Source organism: Filicampus tigris, chromosome 5, assembly GCF_054856515.1.
Source record: "Filicampus tigris isolate MCC_2025a chromosome 5, RoL_Ftig_1.0, whole genome shotgun sequence".
Classification (NCBI taxonomy): Eukaryota; Metazoa; Chordata; class Actinopteri; order Syngnathiformes; family Syngnathidae; genus Filicampus; species Filicampus tigris.
In genome coordinates this window covers 7,063,634-7,085,327 of record NC_141221.1, presented here as the reverse complement: position 1 = coordinate 7,085,327, position 21,694 = coordinate 7,063,634, and the positions used below count along the sequence as shown (strand labels likewise).

Sequence of the window (21,694 nt, the reverse complement as noted above, 5' to 3'; positions counted from 1 at the left end):
TGGAGCTGGTCATGCTGTACATTTTGCCAGCATCTGGTGGTGTCTCTCTCATACTTAACCTTGCCGTGTCTATGCCAAGCCCAGCTCATGGCGTGCTGACGGAAACATCTGTCATCCTGTCAGAACGCATGCATATGCATGATGCCTTTTAAGTATCCAACACATGTATGAATGCTGGAGTGAAGTATGCCGTGATGTTGTTTGACAGGGTGGGGAATAATCCAAACCAAAAGAGCAGAAAGAAATTTCAAGAGGGCTCACCGAGTAGCGCTGACATGTTCTGGAAAATTCTGAGCAGCTCGGGGGTAATGGCCGGACTGTTCTCCAAAGTCACATACCTGCATGAAAAGAGGGACAGGTTGAGGGAGAAGATAAGATAAGGCTTTCATTAAAACTCTCAAAACTCACACAATCTTTGAAACTGAGGAAAAATAAACTGTCTATCTTGAACACACTTGTCAAAAGCATGTGGCTTTTACTCAAAATGTATGAGAATTTGAGCAGAAAGATTTGATCTTGCACATCGCAAACAACTGATATGATTCCCGAGAGCAAGTTGACAGAAGATAAAAGTCGAATTGGATGACAACCTAACTGTAAACAAAGCAAATAAATATTTTGAGCAGGACTGTTTATCGGAGAAGATAAAAGAATAGGACAGAAACGGAGGCTTATTTGCCACAAGCTCTTACATCACGCTTAAACTGCAGTGCTGGGCGGCAACACAAAGAGCGAGATTAAGGACAAGAGTTAAAAAGACAAGAGATGACAGGAGGGCAACAAAAAGGTAACACCTGCAAAAAAAAATCCTCGTCACTCAGCCAAACCTTTCACAGGTGCAACAAAAGGTTATATGAGAGTGTGCTTTCATATGTATCTAAAACAAACTGAGAAGAAAGACCACGCGCCATGCCATGTAGCCCAAGCTCCGTCCATGCTTGACTGCATGGAAATAAGCAGAGTTAAAAGATAATTACATGGGGCAACCTATTTACCACTACCGCAAGTGTTAGCATTTGGCCTTTGTACATTGACAAACCCCAATTCCATTGAAGTTGGGACATTGTGTAAAACGTAAAAATAAAAAACAGAATACAATGATTTGCAAATAAATTTCAACCTATATTCAATTGAATACACTACAAAGACAGGATATTTAATGTTAAAACTGATTAATGTTATTGTGTTTTTTCAGATATTCTCTCATTTTGAATTTGATGCCTGCAAACTAAATTACAAAAAAGCTAGGACAGAGCAACATTTTTCAGAATACAATTGTAAGAAATGTCTTCAACAACGGTCCAGAATATCATCAAAACATTCAAAAATATGGAGAAATCTCTGCATTTAAGCGACAAGGAAGAAAACCAACACTGAATAACCATGATCTTCGATGGCTCATTCAATCCATCATTGTGTAAATGCGATTGCCAAATTGTCTCAGGAACACTTCAAAAAACCAGTGTCAGTTGACACAGTTTGTCATTGCATATACAAATGCAAGTTAAAAGTTTACCCTGCATAGTGAAAGCCATATACCAACAAAACCAAAAACTGGTGCCAGCTTCTCTGGGCACAAGTTCACCTGAGATGGACTGATGCAAAGTGGAAAAGTGTGCTGTGGTCAAACAAGTCCTCATTTCAGTTTTTGGAAATCATGGACATTGTGTCCTCTGTGGCGATGACGAAAAGGACCATCCGGATTATAGTGCAAAGTTGAAAAGCCAGTACCGGTGATGGCATTAGGGGTGTTAGCACATTGCATTTGAGTGCACTGCATTGACTTGTTCACAGCTGTTGAACTGTTAACCAAGATCGCATTTAGAATTCGTCAAAGTAATAACACAACAACAGATCACCAGACTGACTAGCAATGTTCAGACTTTTTTTCCCCCCATCTGGTGGAGGATCCCCTTGACTTCTCCACTCGAAGCAACCCCCGTGTAGTTGCACGGCAAACAAAAGCAAGTGAGACGTGCTTTGCTACACGATGCTTACGACCGATCTGAACCTAGCCTAATAGCCCTAAATCTACTAAATAAACATAGGGTACAATTAGAATAAACCACTTAACATACAATGCTTCACGAAGATAATGTGCCTTTTAACCCAGTGCGTCTTATGTATGTTGTTTTTTTTAATAGACCCGTTCATTGATATTGTGCCTAATAATACGGTGCACCTAATTGTACATAAAATAAGGTATTTAAATGGTTAACTTCTGCTAGTACTTGTAAGACAATCAATCTAAATTAGAACATTAACTGTTCAGTTAATAAAGCTTTACAATGACAACGGTTTGACCACTGAAACTAATTATTCCAAATATAATTGATCTCAATGGAAGATTTAGTTTGTATGTCCCCCAGTATCACAGAATGGACTGTAGTGGACCACAAAAAACACCGTCAGTGATCATACCAAAGCTCCAATCCATCTTCCAGCAAATACACATGAGGTGGCTGGGAGACATCTGTGCTTAGCTGGATGACAGGAAGAAGGAAGGGATAAAGGTTCTTGCTCTCTGCACCAAGGCCCTGCCAAGAAAGAAAAAAAAAATACAGATACAAGAGATCAATGTAAGATGGAACTGTACTTTTAACTTAATGCGTGTTCTTCGCAGATGTCTAACAATGAAGTGGAACAAATGTTAAGTTCAGTAGAACAAAGCACAGACTGATTTATTCCCAGTTCAATACATCATAGCAAGGGATTCAGTTCGCATCTCGGACTAAAATGTGCCTTTGTTCAATTATTAAGAACATAACTGCCTTGGGACATCTAAAAGATATTCAGGATAGGGATATGTATGTACATTGCTTGGACTAACTAACAGTATCTTGTATCAATGGAGGTTCCGTCGGCTTGAACAAACTACTTGCGCTAAGAGATAATGATTGCCTTTGAAAGCAATGTGCATTTCATAGCCTCCAATTTCAAAGTACTGTATGTCAACTTAAATTGGTCGCAAAATGGTTTAGTTGTAAATTAAAGATGTAGTTCACCGACTATTCACTAGGGATGTGACGATATCCAAATGTCACGATAAGATAATATCACGATATGAACTCATGACACGATAATTATGACGATATTGTGGCGAGGTTAGCGATATATAAAAAGCTCAGAATACTTAATGAAAGCTCCCGATGCTGTAAAAAAAATGAATAAAAACAGCTCATATTAACCAAAAAAAAAAGCATCACAAGGTTCTGTTTTCATCCATCCATCCATTATCTATACCGCTTGTCCTCACAAGGGTCGCGGGCGTGCTGGAGCCTATCCCAGCTGTCATCGGGCAGTAGGCAGGGGACACCCCGAACTGGTTGCCAGCCAATCGTGCTTAATAAAAATAGGCTTGCCCAGTCAAGCGCTCCTATTGGCTAAGCAGCGCTAAGTATTATTGTCTATGTAGTTCACAATGCTGTGATCGGCTGAAGCGGGCCGACGGAGATGTTGAATAATATTTGTTGGTATGACTGATTCTTGGGCCCTTTTATTGGCTAGAACATAGTTTTGTTCATGTGAGCAATCTTTTTTTTCAATTTAATTTCTGTTTGTTTTGGTTGTGTAGGTGTGTGTATGGTTTCTGTAGAACACGAAATATAAACAAAAATAAAACATACATGAGCAGTTGCATGTCTCTGTACAATGCTAATTAGCAGTTAACATTAACCAATGTATATAAATGACCTAAAATGACCGAACACCTAATCTTGAGGCACTTGCATGCAACATGCATCAAATTAAACTGCACTAATAAACTAACCACCAGAGGGTGCTGGAACTGCAGAAATGGAAAACAACATGGGCTTTTAAACAGATTTGCTGCTATTAATATCGTGACATAATTTTAATATCGCGATATCACTATATTGCCGATATTGTGACATCCCTACTATTTACTGGTCATACACATTCAATGACGTTTCAAGTGATACTGGTGTCTAGGGAACGATGGAATTTTCTTTTAGGAGGGACATGCTGGAACAATATTAAAAAACAAGTCAATCAATGATTTGATCAAGCATTATTTAAATAAGCTGCAGTCAATGCTTCAAAGTCGAACTTCTTCCAGCCTTTCGTCCATTTTATAAAGCCATGATGTTCATTATGGTCACGGATAAGCTGCAGCCTATCCGACGTGACTTGGGTGAGAGGCAGGATACACCCTGGATTGATTGCCACTTGCCAGTCAATCGCAGAGCACATACTATATTGACAAACAGTTCAGGCTCACATTGACACATATGGACAACTTAAAACCAGAACACTTGAAGTGTGCTAAAGTATACAAAATGGACTGTTAAGGCATTCCTTTGCATTGGAATCTTAAAAAAACCGAATAGTAGAGGTCAGTGGGGTATAATAATATAGATAATAATAATTTAAATAAATAAATAAATGATACATTTTATTTGTATAGCACTTTTCTCGACACTCAAAGTCGTTTCACAGACGTACAATAAAACAGACAAAGCAGCAAAGGGAGACCACTACAAAAAAACTCATAAGAACATTATTTTTAAAAAAAAACTACACATGCAAATGATCATCAAACACTAAAAGCAACTTTAACATACCAAGAAACAAGTTGTTGTTGTGAAAGGTCACGTGATATAGAAAATGTTTGAATCTCGGAACGTGAATGCCATGTTCTCTCCAAAATATTCTAAACCGGTGAATCTCAACCAGTGTGCCGTGGCACATTAGTGTGCTGCGAGAGAGGTAAGCCGCAGTAAATTATCCAATGTCAATTATTTTGACGAAGAAAATATATTTCTAATTAAAAAAAAAAAAAACATTTTTGTCAATTTATTTATGCCAACCATTTATAGTAATAGGCAAAGCAATAAAATGTTCTTCTACCAGATGACAGAAGGTGTTTGGGTCACCAATCAATTTTCACTTTTTGTCAATCGTTTTGCTAAGTGGTGTGCCTTGAGATTTCCGATGTGAAATATGTGCCTTGGCTCAATAAAGGTTGAGAAACACTGTTCTATACGACTGAAACATCTGTCAATTTTCTGATATTTTTTCAAATGATTTTCTGATATTAAGCACTGTGGCATTTGAAAAGCACTGTGTTGCCTTGGGCTTTACTCAGCACCACATAAGGTTTGACGCTTGAACATGGTTTTAGGATGAGGATTTTTCGTCTCAACCTATGCTTGAGTGAGGCGTGTAAGTGTGTGTGTGTGTCTGTGTTGAAGTTGGTAACTAAAGTCTCTTTTAGGCCAGGGTATAAAAAAATCTGCCTTGAAAATGCCAACAGTACCTTTTCTAGACAACAATTGTGTGTAAACATGCCGCTATCTTCAGTTCATGCCCCTCTGTGACTTCTGTATGACACTAATTCTATAGTGTGAGTAACAAATGAGACGGTGTATTGCAGACGCATCATTGTCAAGCTGATTGGTGTTATTATGTTCATTAGGCGAGACTACTGTGTCCCTTGAGTTGTTTTGCAGGTACTACAGTAGAACGAAAATACTTCAAAGAACAAGCACTAGTAACATGAGAAGATTTGAGGCACAAGCAGCGGTAAGCCCTTGATTTGGAACGAGTCCTACCTGCACAAGGTGAATAAGAGTGGTAAGTATAGCACATCGTAGCATGTTGTGGTCTTCCGATTGCTTCCAAAGGAGGGGCAAGTACTGCACCAGACAGCCTACATATGGTCGGATCTGAAACAAAAAAAAAAACTACTAGTGATACGCAAATTTAAACATAAGTGTCTGGTACCATATAAGTCATGCAATTAACTTTTTTTTTTCCAAAGCATATTGTAAATCAGCATATAGCTGATATAATAAACAGCTACAATGAGCATGAAGAAAACCCAGAGAAGGGCTTGTGGTTCCTTTGCATTAAAGATTAAGTCGCTTTATTTTCAGAGGTCTCACTTTCATTTACATTTGTATGATTCATATGAAATGATATGATATGATGATAATGACAATTTTGCCTGTACAGTTGAAGATTTAATGATGGCAACAGTTTGAGCCCGGAACAATTCACTAGATTTCCCTTTTTATTTATTTATTTATTTTTTTAGATTAGAAGTTGAATTTGGAAGTCAGCCAACATCACAGAACGGATTACGTTCAACTTTAGTGGTTCCACTGCACTATTAGGGAGCAGAGACAAGAATGTGCCTATTGCTGCCCCCTCGGCTGAACATAATACCATGCATCATCTACCCAATTACTGTGGCACATACACTGCTCAGGTTTGCAGGGAGCTGGAGCCTATCCCAGCTGACTATATATACTACACCCTGGACTGGTCACCAGTCAAACACAGAGATAACCATTTAAACTTATATTCACATCATCACTGATGTGAAACTTGGAAAAAATTGATGCATGTAGTTTTATGCAGCAAGTATAATAAAAGCACTGTAATCCTCCAGCAGATGATGATGTCCTTCACAGTTTAATATGCTGCATCCCATTTGTGGTTTATTGTGGTTCAAACAGCAGCTACATTCAAAAGGTGAACTGAAGTGTAAAGTGCTCTCATAATGACAATGCAATACACATATGCCGCCCACTATGCCATCCTCACTGCACATCGTTGATAATGTAATATTAAAACGCCAGAGGCTAATTGGAGTGTTTTACCCTCAAAAAAGTGTCTGGAGAGCTAGCCAAGATTTAACTTCCAAACTTTTTTTTTTCTCCTGGTAGTAACAGGCTCTAGATGTTCACGTACTCTGTGATGGTTTTGTGACCAGGCTATGTAACCCAAACTGTGATCTTATGCTTGATTACACAACTTTGTAAGGAGCATTAATTGAGAGGGAAAAGACAGTAGGAGACAAGGAACTTAAAGAGATCGAGCTTGCGAACAAACTTATAGTCTGAAAATGTGAGACCAAAAACGTTTTTGACATTTTTTTTTTATCATTTTCTACACTCATTGTGTATTTTTCCTCAATCTCCCAACAGTCTTTGTGGGGCCACAATTCCTTTATGGCGGGGTTAGAATGTTAATAGGATTCGCGCTGACTCTGGAGGTTTAGTCAGGGTCGAGGACTGGGGGAAGACTTAACCAGACTGACAGTTCACATGGATGAAAGCCATTTCTGTGACAGATTGAAGTCAAGGCATCGTTTAATGCAAGGTGCTTAAAGTGGATCTGAAAAGTGCCTGGGGAGGTCATTAAGAGGGTCAGTTTTTTTTTTCCCCTAGTTAGCAGACATGGATAAGGGCAACTTATTGAATGCTAAAATATATAATCATTTTGGTATGCCGTTGATTTAAATCACTGCGGTGAAAAAGGGTGATCTGCGCCACAGGGTTAAGTGACGAATGACAAGGATGCAAGAGCCGCCTAAAGGCTTGCAGTTAAAGTCATTTGTGTTACCACTGTCAGGATGACAAATCATTGAGATCCTTTGCGGGAAGACCCCCCTGGGTGATTACTTTGAGTGATGTTTCCTCCAAGCAGCAACAGACTGCACCACTGGATCTCCCTCAAAAACATTTCTTTTTGCTTGAAATAAATGATCAATTCCAGGCTCGTCAATGCCCCAAACCTCACCTGTGTGTTGACTCTTTCAATAACGCAGGAGATGACATGGAGCACCTGCATTTTGGTGTCACACTCTGTCACCTGCTGCAAGAGCTGGAAAAGCAGCCCAAAGATGGACTCCAAGTACTGTGAGGAGTAGGAAAGAGTTACGGTGAATATTTTCTCAATTTAAACAACAGCCCTTGAACAGAGGCGAAACAAGTACTCACAGGGAGGAACTGCTCTGTCCGGAACTCAAAGTCATCGACGGGTAGTGTTGAGTTAAGGTTGGATTAAACTGAAGTTTTATAGGCAAGAAGGATTTTTTTTTTTAATCACAGCAACAACCCCATAGTGAATTAGTGGATACAAGCCTTATTATAATTGTAAATACTATGTGCAGTAGGCCCCCTATATTCGGCATTCACCATTTTTCAAATTCATCTACAGGTATTTACATTTTATTTATCTGTTTTCTATTTTTTTTTATGTGGAATCTCTTTCCCCACCTTTTCAGCCCCCCAAAAAATCACCTAGTCACGTTTTTGGGGCTCCTTCTGAAATGCTAAGATCCAGCTAAAGCCCTGTCTATGTATATTTAATCATTATACAGTATTTAGAACTAACCAAGGACTGTACAGTACAGTACTGTCCTTGCTGTCAATGAAGAATGAATGTGACAGTGATACATCTCAAATGAAAGAAAATAGGGAGGCAACATAGAAACGGTGGTACTCGTTCCACACTTTGAGAATCCCTGATAGTAATTCAATCAATTGTCTAAGTACTGAAAGGATATTGAGCTTCAGAGTTGTAGCTGTCTCAATCCGCACCTGTGGGGAAAATAATACATCAGAAAAAGAAAAACCACTGAAAAAAAAAAAAATCAACTTTCCCTCTCATCAATTCAGTCTGGATTAGGTATAGACATAATTACTGGATTAATCAAGTAATGGTTTAAGAATTCTGTTGACTATATGGAAACGATTGTTGAATATTGATGTCCTGAAGCAATTAAAGCAAAAAGAAGAGCACTACTTGGCTGTGGATATATTCTCAACAAAGTTTACTGTCTAAATAAGTGCAACATGAAGTCAGCTATGGTAAACTGCTACATGCACAAAGTCCCTGCAATGGCAGAACAACCCCAGCCGCCAAAAGTTAACAGGCTAATAATGCACACATGATGTACTCACCAACTAAGCTTGACATTGAAAAAGGTGTAAAAAATGTGGAAAGTAAATGAAAAGTTCTCATTACATTAATTGACTGGGCCGCAAATGTCACAGCAATCCATTAGCTAAATTGACAGGACCGGGGGGTTCATACCTCTACCAAGGTCAAATCCAAGCACTTTTCAAGCACATTCAAAATCAAGTTACAGTTTTGAGAGTAGTCAGCAATAAAAAAAAACAGTAAAAGGGATGATGTTTTGTTTTTATAGTAGGTTGGTAAGTTTTACAGTATTTGCTTTCAATCGTAAACTACTCAGTTATTGTACGTAAGGTTTAGTACAAAGACAAGATCCAAATATTGTAAAAGCTGTGGAAGTATCTCTGGGTCGACATATCTTCTGCTTTCCAAAGTCACGCCACCATCCACTTTCATAACCAAAGAGTGCAATCTTGCCATGTCAGAGTGATAGAAGCGGTAATGACGCCCGGGGGAAGAGCAAGCAGATGGAAGACAGGAATTAAGGAAAGCAAGCGAGTGAAGACATTGGTGGGAGACTTAAAAAGTCCATTACAGTGAGTACTTTGCAGCCCTTATCCTCAACTAGCGCGGATGCCTAGGCGAGAATATGAGTCAGCATTTTTTTTCTTTTTTTTTTTTACGACAAATGTTATCAATATCAATAAAGGGGTTTTACAAGGTTTGGAATGAGCTTTTAGGGAGAGTATATGACCACATCTTTCGCTGTGTAACATCCACTGTAATTTATTCAATTTAGATAACACATTGTGGAGACATGCCATTTAAGTGAACTAGTGAGCTTTGTGTATACATTAACTAATTTCCACATGGACAGGGTATAAGAGAAGTAAATTACCCAAATGACCGTTACATCAACGTTCAACGTTACAAGAAAAAAACGTTTGCAACCGTTAAAACTGTTGGCTAACAACCCTGAACGAACCCTGACGAAAAAAACACTCGCAAAACCTGCGCCGCTCAGTGATGGGCTTAAAAAAAAACACGCAAAAAATGACATGTTGACAGCATGAATAAAAAACACACACACACACCCGCACACTCTTCCCCCTCCCACACACACACACAAAACACCCACTCTACAGCACAAACTATTGTTAAGTGGAAATGGTCATATTGGACCAACAATGATCGAGGCATCACCCCGTCAGATGTTGTCTGCATTGGCCTTAATTCTAACAAACTACATTTCAATTAGTGTACAAAGTGTGGAGGACAACTGAAATTTGGTCAAAAGAAAAATAATCTGGGTCACAAGAAAAACAATCTGTCTGAGCACCTACCTGAAAAACTGATATAACACTAATAATCATTCTCAAACCGTGTGAGAGAAAAATGCATTGGTTATAAAGTCTAATTAAGGAGAAAATTAGTTGGACAAAGCTCACTGAGCGTGACAGAAATGTTTCCACTTGGGGTGAAGTTGAGTTGACTTACCTTTACATGTTTAGCATAAAACTGATTAAATTTCCCATAAATACCACCAGATTGGGAAAACCTCCATTGTGCCATCACAAAATATCACAAAATGAAATAAATGGATCAAACATGCAACACAAACACGAATGTAAGAGATATTAGTACTTAAAGCTGTGACATGGAATATCGCAACACAAGTTAAGCTTGTTCATTACATTTCCTCAATCAGGTTAATAATCCACTTCAATTTGTAGTTCCTCAATTACGTATCTTCTGCAATGACTATACGCAGCTGCATTCCATTACAGGTCCATAAAGGGTACATCCATATTTGAACATCTTAATAAGCCCCCCCCCCCTCACCCCTGCAGATGGGCTTTACGTTTTCAAAGCAAGCTTAGCCACAAATTCAAAATAAATCAACACCTCCCATTGCAAATGCAAATAGCTTGAAGAAAAAAAAAAAAAAAAAAACAACTTGACACCTCGCTCCCCTTTAGCATTTGCATATATAATGCGTATATAATATGCAAATATATATGCATAACCTGAACGTGGAAGCAGCGGGAGGACATCGTCATTAGAGAGAAGAGTCTTTTGTTGCTGTGTTGTCTTTGATGTACATTTCTTTGGTGACGGTCTTGTTGCTCTGACAGAGCGCAGCTAAACTCTCCGATGTCGTCACTATAAGGCTAATGAATTCTGAAGCCTACTTCAAGGGACATTCAGTTCAGATCTTCAATGAGCTGGTTTCTACCGGATAACAGTTTGTCATTTATGCGAGAGATCACATTCCATCTTCACGGCCCCCTTGAAATGACTTTGTCAAATGGTCGTTGTTGTAAACAAATCCCCCATATCTATTATTCAATACACAAGCAGGCTTGTTCATTTCATATAGCATTTTGGGAACGATCCTACAGAGTGACAGTTATGTTGTCGAGAACTTTGGTAAATTCCAGCCCAGTTTATCTCAAAAACATGAAATTATATGTTGCATGTCATGTCTTATATAAGTAGTCCCATTAAAAAGTGTAGTAAATCCATGCAGGGGTCCACTGTAACGCCATTATGTCTTGCACTTGTAAAGATTTTTTTTTTCTTCAATCTATTGAATTCTTATCTAGATCACTAAAAATATATCCTAAAATATTAAACACAAGAGAGCATGCTTAAGTAGATGAGCTGAAGGTACAAATCGATGTCTCTCCCTTGAATCAAACACAGACACTTAAGTATAATTGTTGTGTGTAGTAAGTGCACATTTGACCATTGTACATTACTACTTCTTTCGGGGAACAGCAGCTTTTTAAAATTGATATCCAGCGGGACTGACTAATTCTGAACCACTGTATAACTGTAGCCCATCTGAGATCAATAATTCATTGTGGCCTGGGAGGCTCTAATCCACGCAGACAATACTGATCTGGAGCTAAAAATGATTGATGAGCTAGTAAATGAGCTAACAGCAGCTTTCGCTACACATTGTCATAATTAAAGTCCATTTTACTACTAAAATAAAAGCAATGTCTCGAGTTCCAAATATCTCTAGTAGCCAACTGAGTATCGTCAAACTAATACATGAATAATAAAAGTGTTAAAGTGGAATCATTAATACAGTACGTTGCTTCATATTTTCAACATGTACCGGATAAGTGCCATGAAACAGTGTTGCTTATAGGTCTCTACATACCGAGCCGACAGTAGGCCAACGTGGCTGATTGACTGCCAACGTTAGCAAGTAGTGTAGGTTATCAAAACGGTTTACACTGCATGAAGTCGACGCTGACGGAAAAAAACAAAATACTTTCTGCAATTGTGTGAGAAGTAATAGCCCTCAATTCCATCGACGGCACTAATCAGTGTTGCTCATTAAAAAAAAAAAAAAAAAAAAAATTATAAATTGGAAAACAGAACTTCCTGTCGGAAAGCATGATCGCAGAATATACTTCGTTTAAACAAAGCATATTGGTCGTCACTTTCTTCTAACCAGGTGACCATGTTGTCAATATGCGTGTGATGCATGCGTTTTTTTTTGTCTTGTGCACTGTTTTGTAAGGAACAGCCAATCAGAGTGATCAATTTTCACACTGATTCAACATGTTGAATTGGGCGAAAACTTCCTCCGAATGTCCACCCACGGTGTAAGCGATACCTGGCCAACAGCGCTCACAGACACTCACCCGACGCCAGCTTGGTATGTTGAGACCTTTTGACTTTAAAAAATAATTGTTTTTAACCATGATAGGTGCGCATATTTAAGAAAAAAAACAAAACAGGTTTTTAATTAAACACCATTTTTTAAGTGCAGGCATCATGTCCAAGCAAGGAATAATTAATGCATATGTTAGTTCATTATTACAACTTCCTTCCCTCGCGTCACTTTTAATGATATCATGGGATTTGGGAGAGCTGCAGTCTTATTTCCCCTTAATTAGTAGAATCTTAGAATGTATGTTCAAAATATTATTGCAGTGACCATGAACAAACGCATACCGTAATGCTTACATCATAACAACAAACTGAGAGGTAATTAAAAAATCTATTAGATGCAAGACGCAGCTCAATATTGCACGGGTACTGGTTCTCTCTGTCACTTAATGTGGATGACTCAATCAAGTGCAAATTTTATTTAGTTTTACACTTTTGGGTAACATTTTGTTTGTGAGCTATTGCAGTTACGTTATGGTTGGCTTGTGTGGCTTAACGGCTGGGAAAGAACAAATTTCATTTTGTCATTTTGTTGACAAAGTAGTCCAATAAAATGAATGGCATTTTTGAATGGCAATTCTGTGGCTGTGTGGTTGTGTGGTACTTTTTCCCCAAGGTAAGAAATGAAACAAGATACACATCCCGCTTTCATAGCCTGCGGAGGAAAGGTAAAATCCTAAGCAACTAGTGATGCAAATTGTACGGAGGCGAGTCAAACCGAACTGTACCGCCTGGTGTAACTGTGGATTTTTAGAAGCCGACTTACCACTAAGTCGGGATCCTGCATGAGACTAAGAATGACCTCGTAGAGTAAAGGGCGAAGGTCCGGTTTGAATTTGACTGAGATCCACTGGCCTATTAGCCAGATGACTCTCCGTCGAATCAGCTTGTACCTGAAGAGAACATAGGATTGCATTGAGTACATTTTACACGTTTCCTTGCAAAGTATATTCAGGAGAAAGTAACTTCAAAATAGCTACCAAAGGGAGATTTTAAACAGGCATGTTGAACAACTGACATGACGCTCAAAACGTCATAAGGTTTGGATATGGTGTTGGAAACATTACTGGCCTTGCATTCACAGTAGATACTGTAGAAGAAGCCCTGTTCAAATGTGTGATTTTTGTGAAATAAAAAAAGGAGACCATGATTAACAATTTCAAAACCTGTTCTGTCCTTAAAGTGACCTGGAACCTGTACAACTTAGTTGAAAAGAAGTTGATATGCTAACACTGACGGATATTTAACAATTGTTCATCCCTAATTCCCTCCACCTTAGCTAAGACCACAGTTCCAGCTAAAGAGAGAAAAAAATAATCCACAAAGCATGATGCTATCACCTCTCTAGTTATGGGTTTTTTTCTTTCTTCCCCCCCCCCCATGAGCAGTGTCATGTTTGTGCTATACTACCTTAGGGAATTATGGCCAAAAGGTTCAACCTTGGCTTCATCGGACCATAACACATTTTTCCCTACGATTTGGGGAGATTGCAAATGTGTTTTTGAAAAATGTAGCTGGCCTTGGATGTTTTTCATTGTAAGGTTTAGATCTTAATAACCAACTCCGTAGTTCCGAAACATTAAGAAGACGGAAGATTGGTGTCACATGTACTTAACAGCAAGTACATATCAGAAACTCCTGCAGCTCTGTCAATGTAGCTGCCCGTCTCTTAGAAGAGGGTGTGCACACTACACTGCAGCCAAATGATCTCAGTTACCCCTTCATTTGTTTTGTTTTTTTCAATTAAGTTGTACAGGCTAAAAAATAAAAAATAAAATCACAGAAATTATTTCTTGGTATTATTTTTTTAGCACAAAACACTGGCATTTGAAAAGAAATACGTATTTTTTTAATATACACTGAAAACTCATTCCATCCCAGTTCCCACGCAGCCCACATGGGTTCAGCTTTAGCATATTCATGCGCTGTCAACGTAGAAACCGACATCAGCAAATTCAAAAGTGTCTTTTCATGTAAAACTTGAAGCTTCGGGGACCGTATTTTATGAGGTTAAAACACGGCATCCCCCAAACACACGCTGACTAACAAGGTCGATTAATATTCCTACTCTATCTACAGCTTGTATAAAATTATTTTAATGACGATGTGGTAGTAACAGGAGGCTCTTGGATGTAGAGTGGTTCATCAAACTTGCGTGGGATTACTTCCTACTCTTCACAATCAATCACTCAAATGACTCTGTGATTGAATGCCGACCAGGGTGCAGTCCGCATTGGTCAACACCCTGACCAGCATACAGGATGTGATAAAGAGGATAAGATGGATAGAGTAAGTTCAGAAAGTATGCTTGCCAGAAAAGGGCAGAAAAGCTGACCAACACTAAACAGCACAGTGTTTTGGGGTAAAGGTGGGGGGTGGTGCGGATGGGATGAGCTTCGATTAAAAAAAATAAAAAATAAATCATGTGGGCTGTGAAGTGGGATATGAAATGAAATGTCCCTTCCACACCAGCTCAACTGTATCCGAGGTGGCTACTGAGCTAAGGGCCGCCTTAAGAGAACTGAGTGGATTGCAAGTTCAAGGAAGGGAGAGATAAGCGGACTACACTTTTGTAGGGAGCTGTTCAAAATTATAAAAAAAATAAAAAAATTAAAAAAACATGGAGAGGGGGGAAACAAAGAGTGTGCTAATAGACAGAAGATTCTAAGCAACAACTTGACTCTGGACAGACGCACCATGATGTTTGGACAATATAGTCTCAGTCTGATGCCTAAAACCTTGTGGAATTTGGGTGAATTTTGGGGAAAAAATATCTTGACAATGTTAGTAAGAAATAATGGTAGTCAGACATGATTACCAGAAGTCATATATATGACTGAACAGTGGTGTTGGATCTCTTAAACGATGTTGAGAGCTCTAGCTGGATTATTGTCTACTTTCAGTTTTTGCTCTGATTGTCATTCGCTGCAGCCGGTGTTGACCAACTTTTGAGGGAAAAAAATACATTTATTTTTAATACCACTGTGTTGGGGGGAGGCGGGGGGAAAAAGCAACACTTGGCCGTCTTTTGAAATTCTAATCTTAACACATTTAATTTACACCTACTAGTGAGCCTAAATGGACTTGACTCATCGTCTCACAAACAAAAGGTGGCATTTAAGCAATGGATCAAGTGAAGTGAACAGATGAGCATCTAATTAAAGCGGGTTTAGAGGCAAACAGAGTCTTGCACTGCATTTTGATTTTCTTCAAGTCTCTATTTTAGCAGAGGCATATGGTACACTTCCACCCTGACCAAGCAGGTACAGCTGTGCTAGAGAAAATTTATTTTGGGAATGGTCTCCGAGCGCTCTGATTAATCAGGCTGCACACAACAGCTCCCATTGAGCATATTAAGTATCATGTAAGTGATATCACAGACAAATAAAAGATAAGTGGTTGTGGGGAATTCTTAAAGAAAACCAACAGAGAGGTCTTCCTTTCCGTGGTGTTGGCAAACATTCTTAAGTAGGAAGCAGGTAAAAAGTCTAAGAGCTTCATTCATACTAAAAAGATCCCAAATAGCCGCCGCTATATTGCAAGTGAGCACTTTTGGTGGGCGTGATCTACTAAATCTTATCTACTGATTTATGAGAGAGAAAAACAGGCAGAAACTACTGTGCAAGCAAACAGATGCAGAAACTCATCCTTTTCGAACAGCTGGTGCAGGCATTTGCAAAACGGCCAAAACTGCCCTTTGTGCCTCATGGGAGAAAAACGCAAAAACATTCATTTAGCACGCGCAATGTCACCAAACCTGAGATAAATTTCATTGGCTAATTTTGCATCTTTAAATAATATATCTGAAAGGCAGGTGCAAACCTGGCGCAAAGTGGTGCCAGCGTAGCACAGGCAAAATTAGAGGCATCAGGGAGAACATTTTTTGCTTGTATAAAATTACAATTTTTAAAATCTAAAAATTATAAAATTACATCCAACAACTAAAAATGATCGTGGCATATTGTCTATTTAGCAATGCAATTTCGAAGCTTTTGAAAGGTAGTGAAATGGGCTACAAAACTAAACAGTGAATATTAGCAACAACAACAAGAGTAAATTATTGAAATCTTTTGTGTAAACTACATCAGCACAAGATTGTTTTTTTCCCTCCTGTCGTGGCGAGTTCAGGTAACGCTTTAGACAAGAAGTGACTTCTCCTGGGATGACAAAGCAGTTTGTATCTGGAAAGAAAGGCCACATTATTCATGTATTGTATGCAAGGAGGATCGCAGTCTGGTTTGTCCTTCTCAGTGGTGATGGTTTTGAACAAAAAAACATCCTGAGAACTCACGTTGTATCTAAAAGTGGGTTTTGTGTTTTGGGTAGATGGAAGCGCAAATGAACATGAATGAGTTGCAAAAAATACATATATTATAGAAAGGTTGTGGGATATAGTTCGGACTACGGCCTTCCTGTATGGAGTTTGCATGTTAATTGTAAACAAAAAATTGTCCGCAGATGGATGTGAGTGTGACTGGTTGCCTATATGTGCCGTGCGATTGGCTGGCGACCAGTTTGGGTACCCTGCTTCTCGCCTAATGTCTGCGGGAACTCTGCACACGCGCCAGGCCCTTCTCGTGGATCTCGCCGCTGCGGCTGTGTACAATGTAGCTGAACTTCACTGAACTTAGTAAAAAAAATAAATGTCATTAAAATATCAAAGGAGGTTTCCTTTCAAATATGATAAAACGCCTCCTGCCTCCACTGCCTCTATGCCAAAGTCAGAATCACTAAGTACATCTAGTGCCAAATCGGAACTTAACGAGTAAAAATGCAAATGCTCGGCTAATATTTAGCTTAAAACGTACACAGCACGGACATACATACGTAGACTGCTTAGATCAGTGATTCTCAACCAGTGTGGCACATTAGCGTGCCATGAGAGATCATCAAGTGTGCCGCAGGAAATTATCCAATGTCAATTATTTTTCACAAAATAATAATTCCTAATTTTAAAAAAAGGGTTTTGTTAATCTATTTATGCCAACCATGAACAGTAACAGGCAAAAAAAATGTGTTTTTCTTCCACTAGATGACTGAAGGCACATAATGACCCTGTGTAGCTACTTTTTGTGAATCGCTTTGCTTAGTAGTGTGCTGTGAGAGTTTTTCTGATGTGATATCTGTGCCTTGGCTCAATCAAGGTTTTCAAACATTGTCCTAGATTATATATAGCCTAGATTTTCCTTATATGCCCCTCAAATGCGTCTGGGTTAGTCATATATACTTTTCTTTCTAAAGGAAAACAATACTAGCCTAATAACGTGCTTTTAGTACATGCTGCACATTTGTGTTTTCTTGAGGTTCACAAAAATAAAGCTCTCATGAAAAACTCAAGTTCATCCGTTTGATATTAATATAATGGTTAAAAATAACTCATAGTAAGTTTCATAAACAGGAAAAAGTTCATGAAATGAAAGAACAGAAGTTCACACGATTTCATCCCTGAAATATCTCTGATGAGATCCCTCTTTCTTTTTTATTTATTTTAAAGAATCGGAACTGAGAATCGTTACGAACCAGAAATGTATCGAAGAACCTGAAACAGAACCGGAATCGTCCAAATTTTAAAAAAGCCCAACACTCAATGAGACTGTCAAATATTATTATAAAAATGACATTCCCTCATAGTTTAGCTGGATTGCACTGGCAGTGGTATTGAATTGTGAATTATAATTGATAATAGTTACGTCAAACATAAACATTATGAGCTCATATGGATACGTTTCTGACTTTCTGAACACCTTATAGCAATGCACTGATATTTTGTTTCCTCCAGCTCCATTTTGCCATGAGTATGAGGTAAGCAACAGCGAGTATCACATACTCATAATAAAATGAAATGCTTGAGATACCGCATACTAGGATAGTATGTAAGTATTCATAAGCCACATGAGAGAGAGCGAGACTTTGTATATCACGAACCTAAAAGGTCAGGCCACAAAAGGCAAAGTAAAAATGTCAGGCTATGGAGCCTATGCAAAACAATGGATGGAGGACACAAAAAGCTCTTTCTTGGCTAATCGGCAATGGTACTATGGAGGGTATTAAAAGCACAGATGATGGATGAGCATTAGTCATATTTTTATCCTGCGTGGGCAAGTTGACTGTTCATTTATTTGAGGGGTCAAACATGGTCCCACCAACTTCTACCTCCTCAAATGGAATGATACATTTGATAGATGTATCACGAAGGTGAAATGACACTATATCAAAACTCAGCAGCTCACTAAACCTGCAAGCTCATAGGTAAACATCACAAGCTTCACTATTTGTGTGTGCAGACACCAGTGAGCATGACGGTCCAATAAGGATTAATTACATTACCTCTACACAAATATACCTCTGACAAATTAACTTGCTTTTAATAGATAACAGTCGGCAAATCCTACGGCCCTTGTTATAGCTCAGTGTTATCATCACTACAGACACTTGCACTGACGTCATCGATCACCTAATTGCAGGACGGTGTGTGAAGGCTCACACAGTTGCAGCAATATCCCGTCCTTGCTGGGTTGGTTCTGTGTATTTTTATTTTTTACAGCAAAACCCCTAAGTATTTTTCAATAAGTGGTGTCACTGATTGTAAAGATTAGTTAGTAGACCAAGACCAAGGACATCAGGACATTGACCATCTTGTTAATGAAGAGGCTTCAAATGTCATGTGGTGCACCTGGACCCTCATCAGTGCATTTGGCCACATCATTGCGCCATTTCTGGTCCACGCAGACATCTGCTTGGGGAACGATGGCCCACAACGATGGCCCACAACGATGGCCCACAGATTTCACAAGACTTGCAGCAGATGGAGTTTTTCAGCTCCATCATAAAAGTTTTGTGGGCAGGCATGCTGTATCCAACTTTTTTTTTTGTACTCTCATCTTTCTTTGTAAAAAAAAAAATCGTATTCATGCTGACAATGCATTTTTTTTTCTTCTAATTTTCAGGAATGCCAGTAGAAACTCAGCGTTTGGACATTTTTTCCTTGCCAGTCAAGGGTAGTGTTGTTCCTCTTTGTGCTTATAGGGAAATGGGATATAGACAAACACCAGAGGGCAAACTTAAGTAGACAGGGTATTATGATCTGGGAATGCTGTAGTGCAGCGGAACCTCCTTCATGGAACACTGCGTTCAGTAATACTGCCTGCCATTACAGGATTCAACATTAACAGTGGCTGGATGGCCCTTGGTCAATACATCTGGCCACTACCCATTTTTAGATGCCTGCCCGACCATGCCAGTACAAATTTCCAAGTAAAAGCTGCCGAAAATGGCCCAAAAGTGCATTTTTTTTGTTCTGTGAAATTATACAACTATAAAGCCAAGTTAAACATGGTATAAGTAAACCTAGCAAAACTTTTGGCAGATGTTGGCAGAGCAATACGATAATTTCATTGCTTCTTAAAAGGTATGTCTGTCATTTATAATCACGTAGATTATAGTAAGTGTATGCACTTAATTTGTTTGCTAAGTAAATGTGTGTGTGTATTTTGTGAATTTAACAGACACTCATACTGTACTGAGCAGCCAGATCAATTTCTGTTCCATTTCTGGTTCATTATCCTTTTTCATATTTTTGCCCACAAACGGCGAGATTTCGGCCGAATGTTCATATGCCCACCGCCAAGCCACGCAAATACAATCAATATATGAAGCATATCGCAACCATGGTAAAGCTGGGCACTTTGAAGCATTATTTGACTAAACATGGGGAGATGGATTTTTAATTGTTGGCGTCGGACAACGGCTGCAGTGTGCAATGAACCCGGGTGCATTTATGATTGAAATAGCAAATACTTGTGGCCAAAACGTAGCAAGTATTCACTTATAATGTCGGGTACGTTCAAATGATTACTTTAATCTCAATTATTCTCTTTATATTGTACTTCATGTCCTCTTACATCGGTCATTTGGTCTAAGCTGGTTTCAAAAGCATCTGGCGGTATGCGGCGGGCCTCATGCTACGTCTACACTACACGCTACTCTAACCATTAGCGCGAAGTGATCTCACACAGAGTTAATGCAGATGGCGTGCTGTGGCGCGAAAGGGCAGCAAGCGACGGGGAAGGCGTGCGTGGCGTCACATGAATCAGAATCATGAATCAGAAACGATAAATACACTACCGAAAAAAATGAGTACCATTGGAAAATCATTGCAAACACTGGAACGGGGCAACTATACGCCGGACTTGCAAGGGACGCGCTGCCTTGACGGGACGTCATGGGACACGCTACGGGCGATCACACACATCTGCCTTGCCCCCTTTTCGCTCAAGCTTGAGCAAAATTGAACCACCGTGACCAAATCGCATCACAGCTGTGAAGGCAAAGCCAATTAGAGTCCAGCATCTATTCAGCAAATGAAAGACAAGCTGAACGTCTGTTGGCACCCGAGAGCTTTTCAATCCGTCCTGCAATGGAAACTCCAAGGACCAGCAAAGGAGTTGATTCATCTTGTAAGTATTTTTGCATTTTCTTAATTTACAGCTGTTGGTTGTAATTTATGTGCACCAAGTTGGACATTACCGCACAATAACCAACCACAGGTGATACCAATTCACTGATTGCCTGATTGACTAGCAGTTGTTTTCTTCGGAAATCTGCCGCAAAAAGAAAGGACACTTGTTTGTCAGGATGCGCCTCATGAAAAATGTGTCAGGGGGAGGGGGGAAATAAAATAAAATAAAATAGTGACGAGCTGAAGGGCCACAAATGTGGAAGTGTTTTTACGGTGCCACACTTCTTCCACATCGCGAAAGCTGTGAAATTCATGGCAGCTGTGTGCTTCTCGATGGTCCGGAATGGGACTTGTGGGACAACGCGAATAAAGCAGCCGGCGGTTGCTATGTCGTCCGTCGTGCTTAGGAAATTCAGAAAGTGGGTCTTTTCCACTTACTTAAACAAGTAATACCCTGCCTCTTCTCAGATACATGTGGCGCGAAGGACACGCAAATGCACAAATGAACACCCGCGATCAGATGCGCGCAAGGCACGCCACACCACAGTTCATGTGGCGGCCAGTGTGAACGTAGCATAAGTGTTGTTGAAAAACGACTGCACAAGAAACGGAGCTAAATAAACACAAATGCAATTATTTATCTTCGTTCTTTGTATTACTGTTTAGCTTCCTTTCTTGTGCAGTTCATTGCAAGGAAATGTGTTTCTCTGAGGTGGCATTACAAAAGAACAGAAAAAGAATAAGAAAAAGCTAAACAAAACAAAAATTGATGAACCACTTCGGGCCACTTGAATCTGTAGCTTGTATCTTGCATCTAAAGAGCAGTGCTTCTTCGAAGGATAGAGATGTTTCTAACACTTTCAATTTTCTATAACT

General features: G+C 39.3%; 1 protein-coding gene across 2 annotated transcripts in view; it reads right to left on the bottom strand.

Annotated features, from left to right (window-relative positions):
• The window catches only part of ipo11 (importin 11), a 94,374-nt gene that overhangs the window by 33,173 nt on the left and 39,507 nt on the right, over positions 1-21,694 (bottom strand). For both annotated transcript variants that reach the window (XR_015086711.1, XM_086029748.1), the window contains exons 16-22: positions 13,127-13,253; positions 8,318-8,351; positions 7,749-7,789; positions 7,549-7,665; positions 5,574-5,687; positions 2,422-2,537; positions 262-338 (exon numbers count right to left, since the gene is read on the bottom strand). Coding sequence is in view for 1 of the 2 variants with exons in the window: in XM_086029748.1 (XP_085885874.1) it covers positions 262-338; positions 2,422-2,537; positions 5,574-5,687; positions 7,549-7,665; positions 7,749-7,789; positions 8,318-8,351; positions 13,127-13,253 (626 nt within the window). In the remaining variant the exon portion in view is untranslated. The remainder of the gene's footprint in view (positions 1-261; positions 339-2,421; positions 2,538-5,573; positions 5,688-7,548; positions 7,666-7,748; positions 7,790-8,317; positions 8,352-13,126; positions 13,254-21,694) is intronic.